Below are 14,824 nucleotides of genomic sequence, written 5' to 3' on the forward strand. Positions count from 1 at the left end.
ATGTAACTGACATTACTTGATTAATCCAGTCTTTAGATTGTCTCAGAAATACCAGTTTAAGATAATACTGTCATTTTTAGGTAATGAAAATGTTTGAAATTTAAAATTAATGAGTAATCCCAAAATAACATTGTAGTTATAGCATGTCTTTGTAGTTGTGTCACTATTCAAAGACCATGTGATTAAAGTAGATACACAGAAAGATAGTAATAGCACATTATTTTTAATCATGATGCTATGTGTTTAGAATTAGTGTTTTAAAAAATCTATGCTGATGGGACAGCTAGATGGTGTAGTAGTTATAGCAATAGTCCTGGTCAAGAGGACCTGAGTTCAAATCTGCCCTCAGAACACTTCTAGCTGTGTGAACTGAGGCAAGTCACTTTATCCTAACTGCCTCAGCAAAAAAAGAAGAAGAAAAAAATCTATGCTGATAAATGTCTGTTTTTTTTTTTCAAATTTTAACCATATTTCTGTAAGTGACCAATTTAAAAATAAATTATTTTCATAGCATGTCTATCTCACTTATCTATCATTTTTAATTTGTGAAACAACTATTAAGAATCGTACTCCTTCCTTTCAGCTATTGAAGTAAAGATTTAATGAGGGCAGTTTGGATCTAGTTTCATAAAGTGTGAGGTTGAGGTTGGTTAGTCCAGGCACTTAGCATAGAAAAAATTTATTTATAAATATGTACACAGCTTAATTATCATTATTATCATGCTGTTAGTATTGAGTTAAAATGCAGTGTCCCTCAAAAATATCCAACAATAATGAAATTTCTTTTATTGGAACTTTAATTTTTTCCCTAAGATTTGCTCTAAATTATATGTATTAATATTTACGTATTGAAATTGAATGACATTTAAATTAGTTTTGAAAATTACTTACTTTTAAAGTAATTTATTTTTTAGAAAGTATTCTCAGATTTTTATCTTAAATCAAGTTTTTTGGCCTAACTTGGAAATAGTTACATACAATTAGATAAGGCATGTGCATTTATTTATATCTCTCTATCAAACATACATACAAGACTCAGAAACACCACATACTCATGAACTTTTCCACATTTCATGCAATATTTTAAAAAAGAAAAGATTCTGACACACTATTGAAGAATAGTGTCAGTTATTGTTATTTTATTTTGCAGCATTATATTTCTGTTATTTTTTTTATTTTTATCCTTGTTTCTATTTCACTATTTTACCACTGTGAGTGCTGTTTTTTGTAGTTCTTTTTACTTTATTTTTATAATTCATATAAGTTTAGTTCTTTTATGCTTTTCTTTATTCATCACATTGTCATTACTTAGAGTGTAGTAATATTATTCCATTATCAGCATGCAGTAAAATTTCTTTAACAGACCTTCTGTTTATAGGAATTTTATTAAAATTCAAGTTCTTTTTTCATTGAAAAAAGTGGTGTTATAATATTTGAGGAACAAGCCTGGCACATTGAGTATAAAGACTGGTTTTGGAAACAGAATTTTATCAATTCCATCTGTGTGGTCACTACTTGAGAGACCTGAGCCACATCATTTCACTTTTCCTTTGCTTCAAGTTCTTTATCTGTAATCTCAGGAGATTGGGATTTATATGGCCTCTGAGGCTTTTTCCTATTCTGGCTCTAGGGCCCTGTGGTATATGGGGGGAAGGAGAGTATTTTTGTCATGGACTTCTTTTGATATTTATGCAAAAGAACTAGAAGCAAAATTGATGCCTTTAGGTAGTTTGTGTTTACTTAGAAAAAGAGAGAAACAAATCCAAAGAGACAGAGAGGCAGGTATAGAAACACACATACACACACACACACACACACACACACACACACACACACACACGAGAGAGAGACAGAGAGACAGAGAGAGAGAGAGAGAGAGAGAGAGAGAGAGAGAGAGAGAGAGAGAGAGAGAGAGAGAGAGAGAGAGAGAGAGAGAGAGAGAGAGAGAGAGAGAGAGAGAGAGAGAGAGAGAAATAAGAGAGTGAATGTTTGTATGTTTGAATTGTCAAAAGCCATTGTTTGCCCTAAAAGATATCCAGCAAAATGTAGTTAGATGTATGTTATAACTATATATACAATTAGAAAATGAACTTCACTTATTCCCTTCTGAATCTTTTGCTGGCACACCTAGAAGAACCATAAGAAAGAATTAAAGGAGAGGGTGTCCCATTCACGTTGACTATTTCACAAAAAAGAACTGGAAGGTAGTTGAGATGTGTGCTCTGTAAAGGTCACTGAAATTTTTCAAAAACATTTTAATACTGGACATCTAAATGTGATTAAATTTAATAAGGAGGAAAAAGGAGAAAGATGCATAAATATTCCAAGAGCAACATTTTAGCTGTCCTTTTTTTTTTTTTTAAGCTTACTAAAATCAACTTGGCTGCCCAACAACTGGAACAAACGTTAAGAGATGAACTAGCCGAGAGTGTGAGTAAGCAAGTGAGTGATGCTGATAGGAAGCGGATTCTAGAGTTAGAAAAGAGTGAAATGGAATTGAAGGTGGAGGTGTCCAAGTAAGTACTTTATAATCATCTACATGTTTTGGTTTTTATTTGTGAAAGTATGATAAATCTAATCCAATAATTTCTTTTAATGAAAAAAGCATTAAGTGATTTTGGAACATAAAAATCTACTATTGCTTAGGACTCATTTTGAAAGATCCAATTATTTTACATTTTTATAAATACTTGCACCTGTTAATCTTTGTTTTTTGTTTTTTTTTTACATTTAAGTATAAGAATATAATTAAAACTTTAAATATCCAGAAAGTCATATGGAAACCTTAATGCATCAGCTACATTTTTGCATATAGGGTAGAAAAGTTTCCTTAAACATTCTTAATAGAATGTTCAGTAATTAAATTTCTATAGGACATATGTTTAAAGAATTCAATCTTTCAGTTCCTAATGCAATTAATTTTTCACTGAGGATAATTTTAAAACTGAGCCTAATCTTTAGGGTTTCTACAAAGTAGTGGAATGAATGTAACTCCTTTACATCCCTCTCAACCCTAAAAATATACATTATACAGATACATTTTAACAGTCTTTTTAGAACTTATCAAAATTAAGTCTTTTCAAAATACATTAAAGAATTTAAAAAGAAAGGAGGCCCAATACTGAATCTTGTAGCTATTCTGTGAGATTATGGACAAAATGAAGTGTGGTAGAGACCGTCTTCTTTTACACAATAGTAAAAAACAAAACAAAACAAAACAAAAAAAAAACATAATTATTAGGAGATATCCTAGATAAATATATTATATCCAACAACCACAAATGCATATCTGAGCCTTTGGTTTCCTAATGAAAATGTAATCTCTTTAGAGCCTTTGTAATACTATTGTATAAGTGTCTTAATTTACTTCTATTTGTAATTGTATTGTTTTTTAATATGTCATTTTGTAGAAATGTTTTAAATTAGCATAGTGATAGATGATTTTCAAATTCTCTTTTTTATTTATTGCCCTTTGCGTTTTTAAACATTGCAATCATTTCTCAGATTTTCTCTTATTGAACCTTCAGAATTAAACAAAACAGTTAAGACAAACTAAATGATGAAGCCATCATTCTTCTAAAATGAGGGAATGTATGTTTCATTCTCTATTCTCTGAAACTAATATGATTGTTTGCAATTAATCAACTTTCAAGTGCCTTTTATTCATATTTTCATTTATATTATTGTAGATACTGGGAATATCCTTCTCTTGGTTCTTCTTCACTTTGTATCACTTAATTTCATTCTTCTTATTTTTCTCTGAATTGCTTACATTTATCCTGTCATTTGCTACAACAAATATTTGCTACACTATTTGTTTAGCTATAACTTAACTGATGGGCACTCTGTTTTTCTGGCTTTTAAAAAATTAATAATGAATGCATGCTGCTTTGAATATTTTTGATTCATATGGAGCTCTTCTGTCTTTCTTTGACACACCCTGGGGTGTGTGTGTGTGTGTGTGTCTGTGTGTGTGTCTGTGTGTGTGTATATGTCTGATTGCAAGGTGTCTTAGTTAAGTGTTAAAAGCTTAGTATAAATAAATTGCTGTGATATTTTTGATAAGGTGTTTCTTAAATATTTTTAGTCTCTATTCATTAATGATATTGGGTGTTCATTTATCCTTTCTTGCTTTAGGTATTAAGACTATATTTCTGTCATTAGAGAAGCACATTATAGTGTATCATATCTCAGTTTTTGAGAATAATATAACTATTGTGATTTTTATTGAAGTTTGATAGAATTCACCTATAATTCCATCTGGACCAGTGGTTTAGTTTAGTTTAGTTTTGTTTTTGCCATTGATAGTTCCTTAGATAGCTAGTTCAGTTTCCTTTTCAGACTGGATTATTTAAAATCTCTCTTCAGTAGTCTGCTAATTTGTATATTTTATATTTTTCACATAATTCTATATCTTTTGAAATCACAATTTTCTTGACATATAATGATATCTAATATAAGTTTTGATGATTCTTTCTTGAATTATCAAGTTTGTTCATTTGTCAAAGAACCACTTTTTTTTTTGGTGTTCTTTTTAATCAAGGGTTTTGTTTTTGTTTTTGTTTTTGTTTTAAGATTTCTTTCATGCTTATTTTGTGTTTATTTCTTTTCCTTTTAATGTTTTAAATTATATGTTTAGTTTATTAATCTAAGATGCTTTATGTGTTTCCAGAAAAATAATTTTTACTTTGAGAACTTATTTAGCTGGTTCTCAGAACTTTTACTTAGTTGTCTTGTGAACATTATAGTAATTTTTAGTATGATTTCTTCTTTAACTTGTTTTTTTTTTAGGATTTCATTATTGCATCTCTTTCTTTTGCTTGTGCTTTTTATATTATTACTATTTGTTTCTGTTATGTTCTTTATAGGGTGTATTTCTGCTTTCTTAAGAAAAAAAAAAAACAACACAGCATTTATTTACAGTTTTTTCTGTTCCCTAATAACAAATATATCTTTGCAAATGTACTATGTTGTATTAAGATATATGTGTGTGTGTGCATATGCATTATTAAGTGGTTCCATTCAGAAGATAATAAAAATCTTTTAATTCCGAATTACTCCACAATTTCTTCTGTTTTAAAAAAATGATTATTTCTCTCTTGTGTTAGATTTAAACTCTGAAAAAGGAATATTAAAGCTTCTTATTAGTGAATTACTATCTATTTGTTTTTAAAATTCAGTTAACTTTTTTCTTCATGAATTTAATTTGCCATTTAGCACTAACATCTTTAATCTTGATATTGTTTCATTGTGACTTTTATGTGTCATTAAATTTTTTCATTTGTTCATATTGTGAAGTTTTGTTTTTGCTTTGCTTGCTAGGATAGTCACAATTCCTGCTTTTATAGTATTAATTGGGCGCATAATAGCTTTTGTTCTAGCCTCTCCTTTTGATTCTAAATATTATTTTGCTTTATAGATGTGTTTATTATAAGGAATAATTTGTAGAATTTTGTTTTATTATCCATTTTTTCTTTTTGTTGAGTTATTTTAAATTAAAGTTATAGGAGTTAGGATAGTTTTCTTCTATTTATGTACTTAGTATTGTTTATTTAAAAAATTTGCTTCCTCTCTGACATCAATACTTTGTTTTTATAATTAATTTTGTTTAAGCTACTTTGATGTAGTGTTATTCCCACAGACTTCTCTCTTCCTCTTTTTCTGCTCTTATTCACCAGCATTTTTTCCTGGCTGGAGGTTTTTTCTTAAATATTGATTTATTTTTCTTTTCATTGTTACCTATTCCCCCCTCTTTGTTTTCCTTCCCCTCCCTTCATTTTCTTATCGTAATTCATTTAAAGTTAATGTCAAATGCTTTCTCTTCTTATCCTTAACTTCTTTAGTTTATTGTTTTGTTTTTTTTTCTATTTTTTTTTCTTTGTTTTGTCTGTTCATTGATTTTCTTCCCTTTCTGAACTGATATTTTATATACTGATTTGGGGTCTTTATTCTTATTTCTTCCTCTTTGATCTCTTTTTGTCCTCATAAAGTTAAATCTTCTGAAGTTCTAGGCTTGAATTCTTTCTAATCAGTTTTCTATTTTATCACTCCAAGAAATTTTGCCTCGTATGTTTCTTTTTTTCTCTTTGTGCCTCACTTTTAGAAGTTTCAATTCGTGGGGGAATATAATGTGCATGAGGCAGTGACCCATAGTAGAAAATACTATTTTCTCTAATTATGCAGTCAGTTCTGTGCCTCATTGACTTTGCCTGATGATTTATGGGTACATCCATGTCTCCTCCCCTCTAACCCTATTCCAGCTGCCTTTGGGGGCTCTCTTATTCTTTTTCCTAAAGGGGGATATTGTCATGGGAGTCACAATACCTTCAGAGAAGATTATATCCTTGTAAACTACTTTTTCTAATACTCAGTTTATTGTAGGTTCATTGTCTCCTTTTGCACATCTATCTTTACCCTTGTGAGACTAAGACTTCTAGGATTTTCCCAGTTCTGATTTCTTGTATTGGCTTTACCATTCTCCTTGAGAGACTGTAGATGTCATTATTTCATTTCTGTTTATCCAGAAATTATTAAGGGGATGTATCTCATTTCTCTGTGTCTCTATTTCCCTTTTTTTTCCCCACACATATATCTTTCCCCTTTGCAGTTCTGTCTCACAAAATTCAAAGATTTCATCTCTGTGGGAGTTGTTTGGTTGTATGCTTCATTTCTGTTCCTCTCTTTTCACTTATTTTTCCCTTTTCATACTACTTGTATTTTTATTTCCTTGTCTTTAAAAATTTTGACAATCCCTCTTTTTTCTTCCTTAGAGCAGTTTTTTCTGTCTCTTACATTTTAAAAATGATCTCTAAACATGTGTTAATTTATTTCTATAGCTATTCCTTCCTTAGTAATTGTACTTACTTTCTTGTGCTTCTGTTGTTTGGGCTGTTTGCAAGTGGCATGTTTTGCTTGTGTCTTTTAAATTTTCTTTTACAGGAATTTTTCAAATGCCTCTCTTTGGTTGATGTATTTTTTAGAAAATTTGTGATTAGGCTTATATTTACACTACTTTTGCTTTTCAAAGTATATTATTCCCTTCTTTTTTTACTCTTTCTAATGGATGAGGGGAAATCTTGTATTATTCAAATTTAATTTCCCATGTATAAGAAGGTGTTATCCTATTTGGTTATAGAATTTGTCATTGGAGTAGTTAAATTTACTCCATGTCTCTGAGGTAGATGTATACAGATTTCTTTACTTGAGATCATCTATAGATTCCTGTGTTTCTTTGTTGTCTATATTTGCAAATTAGTTGGTTTTTTTTTATAATATATTTCTATGACATTCAGATATTTTTGATTTCTTGAGTTCTTCTGAGAAACCTCTAATCTATAAATTGACTACAGTTTTTACTCAGCTGTCATTGCATTAGATGTCATTGGCTTTGGCTGTGATAGACATTGAATCTTTTAAAAACATTACCTTCCCTTGCTTCTTTTTCCATATTTTCAGCCACTTGAATATTTTCGCATTCCAATTATGTTCATCTTTCTTTGGCCTTTTTAAAAAAACTTACCAAGATAATTTATTTTTTTCCCTCAGTCTGCTAATAAATTTTTAAAATTTCTTCATTGAGAAATGTAAATTCGGATATGTATATGTATATATATACACATATATTCATAATTTGTTATGGATTTCATTTGAAGAATAATTATTTTTGAACAATTCTAACATTTCTTGTTGTCTATTCTTTTGTAGTAATAACAAAAATATTTTATAAGAAATCAATTCATTTTCCTTTGTTGTATAATTATTTGTTAGGAAAGTTTTAAACTCTAGTTTTTAGCTCCTTTGTCATTTTTTTAGCTCATTTGTCAATTTGTATTCGCATTTTTATTGTTTTTTCCTTTTTATTTTTCATTCTTTTTTTCCCTTATATTCTGTTACTCATTTGCAGGCATCTGTCTTTGCTTATGGGTGAAACCTTGAGACTCCACTGCTATACTTCCTCAGCTTTCTCCCCACTGGCATATGTCAACCTTCTTGGAGTTAGTCCTTGCTATCTGTGTAACTTGTGGAAAAATAGGGCCAACTACAGCTGGGTTGCAGTCCCCTTTCCTTTAGGCTTGATAGAGCTACTTACCTCCTCAGCATCCTGTCTCAGTTCTTCTGTTGGCTTGCCTTTCCTTTTCAGGCTGGCATTATTAGGGTTTGTGACTTTTTACAGGGCCATGGAAACTATATTCTGGACTTAGTCTGCTGCAGCTTTTGGAGTCCTTAAATAAGGACCCTTTAGACAGAAGCCCAAGTTCCATTATTCTTGATTTATTATGAGAAGCAAGCAGAGGACTTGAACTGGTTAGGTTTTTACAATAGAAGGGATTCTAAAATGTGCACAGACCCAGGCCCAGGAAGGCCAGTATTTAGGTTTAGTCTTTGATATGTACTGTATTTATGGCCCTGGAGAAGTCATATTCTTACACAGTTTTCAGGTAACTCTCTAAACAGAGTTGCAGAGAAAGTGTTGATCTATACTATTAGAAAAATTTCTTCATCCAAGACTTTTCTATATAAATGAAATCCCAAGTCTAGTCCCTGTACCTTTCTGTTGGAGATTGGAGAAAGCATCTGATCTGCCACCTAGTTGATAATCTTTGTCCTAATATTACAATATGCACTTTTATTCAAAACATTGAATATCAGATATAGTCTGTTTATGTTAAGTAGAAAACCTATAAACCAATCTTAAAGAATAGAAACTCAGCATTGTAATTAATTTTCAGAAAAAAATTCATAATTTTGTATTTAGAAAATTATTATATGCCTAAATAGTATTACCATGTGATTGTTTGACTTACTAGACTTAAGGAGATTGCTGATATTGCCAAAACTCAAGTTGAAGCTCTGAGTTCACATCATCAGTCCAGAGAAAAGGAAGTGGAATCTCTGAGAATGCAGGTGTTGGACTACCAGGTGAGACTATACCAGTTCTTCACAAGAGGTATGAATTTACTAATTTTTAAAAATCCAGTTGGACACAGTTCATAAATCATTTACAATGATTTAGAAACTTCAAGGCTATTCACCCTTTGATGGAAGTCTGGTAAAAACTGCAATTGAACCTCTCTGTGGAATAGAAAAGGGGGAAGGGAGCAAAAGGGAGTTGGGGAAAAAATAGGTGTGTGTTTGTATGGATCTAGTATAGGCCCATGGGCTGATTATGAAAAAAGATAATGCTGAACAAAAGTACATAAATACCTTAAGGAAAGCTATAGTTCTATTTGGGTTTTTTTGGTTTGTTTTTACATTTGACATTTCTTTAAAAACAAAACCAAAAGCCCTAAATATTTTTACATATTCTACTCTATTTTTTATTAGAATCATATCATTCTCATAAAATAGGGGCCAGGGGTATAAGTATTGAAAAGAATTAATTTGGTATCCCCAAATGAAATGGCTGCTTATTGAAGCCAGGATTAGAATCAAAGTGTTCTGATTGAGAATTCTTTCATCAGATGATTCAAACTTAAGATAGAATGGTCTTTGTAGGTTATTATAGCATATGCTATACTTGAATTTGTCGCATTATAACATATCCATAAATAGCACTTTTATATGAAAATAGCTAACTCTTTGAGTGAAAATTTAACTGACAGATATGTTATGTTACCAAACTATGTGACAAGGAAGATAAGCAAGACACGGTTCTTGTCTCTGAGCATTTTACCGTTATCTTAAGGGAGTAGAAACATGTATTAGTAGCAACTCTTCAATGCTGATGCAGTATGATGAGGGTTTACACGTGTTTTAGAGTTCGAGGAAGAGCAGCTCATTTCAAGAAAGTCTTCTTGGAATTGGTCAAAGTTGAGCTGGGAAAGGAAGCAAAGGTATGATTCCATCTTCTTTCTTACCCTCCTAAATTCTTTTGTCACTAGGCACAGTCTGATGAAAAAGCCCTCATTGCCAAGTTGCATCAGCATATTGTTGCATTACAAATGAGTGAAGTCACTTCTGTTGGCAAGTTGGAATCAGTGACTTCCCAGCTACAGAAGATGGAGACCTACAAATTGCGTCTTGAGCAAAAGCTTGATGAGAAGGAGCAGAGCCTGTACTTTGCCCGCCTGGAAGGGAGAAACAGAGCAAAGCATCTGCGCAGCATCATTCAGGCCTTGCGACGACAGTTCAGTGGGGCCTTGCCCTTGGCCCAGCAGGAGAAATTTTCCAAAACAATGATTCAGCTCCAGAATGACAAACTGCAAGTCATGCAAGAAGTCAGGACTTGTCAGGAGGAGCGGAGAACTATGGAAAACAAAACGCTGGAGCTGGAATTAAAGTTGAAAGGCCTCGAGGAGCTAATAAGCACCTTAAAGGATGCCAGGGGGGCCCAGAAGGTAGGGTGTTCTTGGTCTTAGATGTTAAAGTTAAAAGTGCATGTGGAATTTCTGTAAGATTCTGCTTCCATGAGTCATTTGCAGGCTTGAGGATGTAAGAACAAACAGGTGGAACAGGGTGAGGAGCCTAGCCTGTATTTTCCTGGGAATAGAGAACTCCCAAATGAGTTCCTCTACTTGCAGGCTTACAGACTTGCTTAGAGTATGGAGAGACTCACCAACTTTCTGAGTCTGGGTCACACACCTAGGATATGAGAGCTGAAAGAACAAGATTTAGATGTTGCCTCTTGACACTCAGGTCACCTCATCTCTCAGGGCTTAGTTTCCTCATTTATAAAATGGGTGTGTACACAAGAACCTTTAATGCCCTTTTCTAAATCTGATCCTGTGATATGTGCAAGGCCCAAATAAAAGTCAGGCATCACTATGCCACCTGGGTACCTCCAGATGGCAGCTGGGATAAAATTTTCCTTTTTGGTGTTTTTTGGCATAAACCAAGACAACAATTCTACTTGACTCCTGGATTTATTTATTTATTTGTTTGTTTGTTTGTTTGTTTGTTTATTTATTTATTTGTTTGTTTGTTTTTATTTATTTATTTATTTATTTATTTTAGTAGATTTCAGTAAGGCTTTCAGGTACTAGGTGACCTCTGAGCTTCACTTTTTTGAAGATTTTCTATTCAAGTTAATTGTGGAAACAAGAATGAAGGGGAAGTGGCAAATGTGATCAAGAGAGTAAACATCTTCTACACTTTAGACTCATTCATATATAAATAATTTTAGTCCTAATTTTCAAATTCCTTATCATTCCTTGTACTAGATCTCAAATGAATTTTCTTCATATATTTAAAAGACTGGTTTCTTTTATATATATATATATATGTATATATATATATATATAAAATTAGTAAACTCATATTTCTTTAGAAATACCTTAGAATTCATGGGTTTTTATTATTTGAACTAGTATTTCTTCTAATTAATAGGAATTAATGAAGTTTTATTGTTGTTGCTTGGGACCTAAGTCCAATTATTGAGAATTGCCTATTCAAATTTGGGACTCTCTTTCCAATAGCGAGACACACAATTTGTCTAAGTGAGTGTCAATTGGGTAGATAAATCATTCTAGCTAAAGTATAATGATTACAGATATTTTATATCCTCTAACTGGAAAACTTTGGAATATGACTAGATAAGTTTGCAGTGCATAACTTTATTATGGAAAGCTTCATATATGATCTAAGCAATTGAAGTAATTAAAGTGAATAATATTTATGTTTATAATACTCCTATGCATTCCTAATACAATACACACACATATATAAATATATATACACACTCCTTTTTTGTCTTGTTTAGGTAATTGGTTGGCATATGAAAATAGAAGAACTTCATCTTCAAGAACTCAAACTCAATAGAGAATTAGTGAAAGATAAAGAAGAAATAAAATATTTGAAAAATGTAATTTCTGAATATGAACACACAATTAGCAATCTAGAAGAAGAGATTGTACAACAAAGCAAAGTGAGTATATTTGGATGTAAATACAAGGATCCATTTTTGTTTTTCTGATAGCATCTCTAAAAGTCTGAACTACTGCCTAAGTGAATGCTATAAGTCTGTGTAGAGTCCCCATTGTTACTGTCAAACAGCATAAATTTAGTTCTTACTATTTAAATCATTTTTAAATGGATGATTTTTTTTTCTTTTTTGCTGAGGCAATTGGGGTTAAGTGACTTGCCTAAAGTTACACAGCTAGGAAGCGTTAAGTGTCTGATTTGAACCCAGGTCCTCCTAACTTCAGGGCTGGTGCTCTATCCACTGTGCCACCTAGTTGCCCCTCGAAGATTCTTATAATAGTAAAGATAGAAAGTATGACACAAAATAGTAATATTAAGTTGAACACCTTAGCTTGTAGAGGGCCAGGAGGTAAAAATCTCTTCTAGGTCTTGAATCTTACTGTAACTTGGGTCACCAAAACTCCCTTTTCTTATTGAAATAGCAGAGACTGCTTGTCAATATAATAAATTAATAATCTAGCAACTGAAGCAAAATACAAATATTAGTTTTTGGATTAAAGGCAAATCTTTGAATTTAGGACTGGAAAAAAAGCCCACAATAGAGACCAAAGGAATTTGGGAGACAATGGTATGATAAACTTTACCCTGATGTGTATCTCAGCTATTTGCATCTCTAATTTACCAAGATCCAGGTCTTAATCATTTACATCTCAGTAGATCTTGATTGTTAGGGAAAACTATAGGAACTTCAAAGAATGTACTTTGTATCAAGTATATGAGCTTTGAGATATATATAATCAATAAACTTTGAAAAGTTCATATTTGAGAGTCTTTCCACCTGGTCCAGGTAAAATTCACACTCTTAATTCACTACAGGAGCTAGACTCCAACATTAATTCATCCTATATCTTTAGCTATTCCATTTACACATTTGGAAATGTTTTCCAGTTTCTGCTTTGTTATTGAAGTAAACTGTTTTTCCATAGATTCACGAAGAACAGCAGATGACCTGGGATCAAAGAGAGGTTGAGTTAGAACGTCAGCTGGATATATTTAATAATCAACAAAATGAAATCTTGAATGTAGCACAAAAGGTATATGGTGATTAACAGTAAATTGTGAATAGTACAAAAATTTCTTTGAAAAATTATCTTTTGATATTTAAAAGAGAGATAGCATTTAAATTATGCTTCTGATACGCTTGAGAAAAATGAGCATTTTTTTTAATATTAGAACTGTTTTTTGCAAATTTGTATTTTGCAACAGTTTGAAGAGGCTACAGGATCAATACCAGACCCTAGGTTGCCTCTTTCAAGTCAACTTGAGATAGCTTTGAGAAAAATCAAGGAAAATGTTCGAATAATCATGGAGACACAAGCAACTTGTAAATTATTGGAGGAGGTAATTAATTTGCCTTAAAAGTATTAGGCATTAATGTGTAGGTCCTATGTTAATATATGTCCATGAAAGTGAAGCTTGCAATTTATTGTTAAACCTGTAAGTAATTTAAAAACATATTCCTGCCACTGCTTTCAAATCCTTTCCCTAACATAACTGATATGAATCACTAAGAAAAAAAAAAAAAAAACAGAATTGATTTATTTGAGTTTTTCTTCCTGACCTCTTTTGCTTTTGTTCTTTGGGCATATTGATGAGCAATGACCCATAATGTGGCAGCTGAAAAGCATGAAGAAGTTGTCTACAAATATCTGATTCTTCACTATTTAATTGAGTATTGTTCCTAAATTTTCATTCTATGTTACTTTCTTGCATGAATCTCATGAATCTGTTCTCTATTATGTATACTTTGTAAAATGTCACTTGTTAATGAGGACTTAGAAATTGGTTTAATTCTTTTGACATAATTCTTTGACATAAGTTTTTCCCACATGTTCTGCTTTCCTTCTAATTTTGGCTGTGTTGCTTTTGTTTGTGCAAAAAAACTTTTAGTAATATATAATAAAAATGATCTATTTTACTTCCCATGATCATATCATTCTTTATGTCTGGATCATGAACTCATTTCAACCTTATCTTGGTATAGGGTATTATTTGTGGGTCAGTGCCTAGTTTCTGCCATACCAATTTCCACTTTTCCCAGCAGTTTTTGTCAAATAGTGAATTCTTATCCCAAAAACTGGTGTCTTTGGGTTTGTCAAAGACTAAATTACTCTAGTCCTTGACTGTTTTGTTCAGTGAATCTAACCTATTTCACTGAAAAACAGCTCTATTTCTTAGCCAGTACCAAATGGCTTTAATGTGACCACTGTTTTATAATATTGGTATAGCAAGGCCACCTTCATTTGGTTTTCTTTTCATGAAATCCCTTGAAATTCTTAACCTCTTCTTCCAGATGAATTTTGTTATTATTTGTTTCTAGGTCAGTAAAATAGTTTCTTGGGAGTTTGATTGGTATACCACTAAATAAACATATTAAGTAGTATTGTCATCTTTATTGTATTCACTTGACCTATCCAAGAGCACTTGATATTTTTCTAGTTGTTTAAATCTGACTTCATTTGCATGGAAAATTAGTTTAAAAAGTTAGTTTTGCTCACATAGTTCCCAAATATTTTATCCTATTAACAGTTATTTTAAATGGAATTTCTCTTTGTATCTCTTGTTAGATTTTGTTAATGATGAACACAAATGCTGATGATTTATGTGGATTTATTTTGCATCTTGCAACTTTGCTAAAGTTCTGGATTATTTTTAATAGTTTTTTAGTTGATTCTCTAGAGGGTTCTCTAAGTGTACCATCATATCATCAGCAAAGAGTGATAATTTGGTTTTCTCATTATCTATTCTAGTCCCTTTACTCTCTTTTTCTTCTCTTATTGCCAAAGTGAGCATTTCTAATACAATAGTAGGCAACTTTGTTTCACCCCTGATCTTATTGGGTAGGGTTCCAGTTTATCCCCATTACATATGATGCTTGCTGATGGTTTTAAATAGATGCTACTGA

At 31.7% G+C, this 14,824-nt stretch overlaps 1 protein-coding gene across 1 annotated transcript in view; it reads left to right on the forward strand.

Annotated features, from left to right (window-relative positions):
- Positions 1 to 14,824, forward strand: part of LOC141543982 (centrosomal protein of 290 kDa-like) — a 95,468-nt gene that overhangs the window by 42,976 nt on the left and 37,668 nt on the right. Inside the window, exons 28-33 of the mRNA XM_074269632.1 lie at positions 2,365 to 2,516; positions 8,808 to 8,919; positions 9,882 to 10,337; positions 11,699 to 11,863; positions 12,846 to 12,953; positions 13,126 to 13,260. Of these exons, the coding sequence (XP_074125733.1) occupies positions 2,365 to 2,516; positions 8,808 to 8,919; positions 9,882 to 10,337; positions 11,699 to 11,863; positions 12,846 to 12,953; positions 13,126 to 13,260 (1,128 nt within the window). The remainder of the gene's footprint in view (positions 1 to 2,364; positions 2,517 to 8,807; positions 8,920 to 9,881; positions 10,338 to 11,698; positions 11,864 to 12,845; positions 12,954 to 13,125; positions 13,261 to 14,824) is intronic.

This window comes from Sminthopsis crassicaudata, chromosome 5 (genome assembly GCF_048593235.1).
Source record: "Sminthopsis crassicaudata isolate SCR6 chromosome 5, ASM4859323v1, whole genome shotgun sequence".
Lineage (NCBI taxonomy): Eukaryota > Metazoa > Chordata > Mammalia > Dasyuromorphia > Dasyuridae > Sminthopsis > Sminthopsis crassicaudata.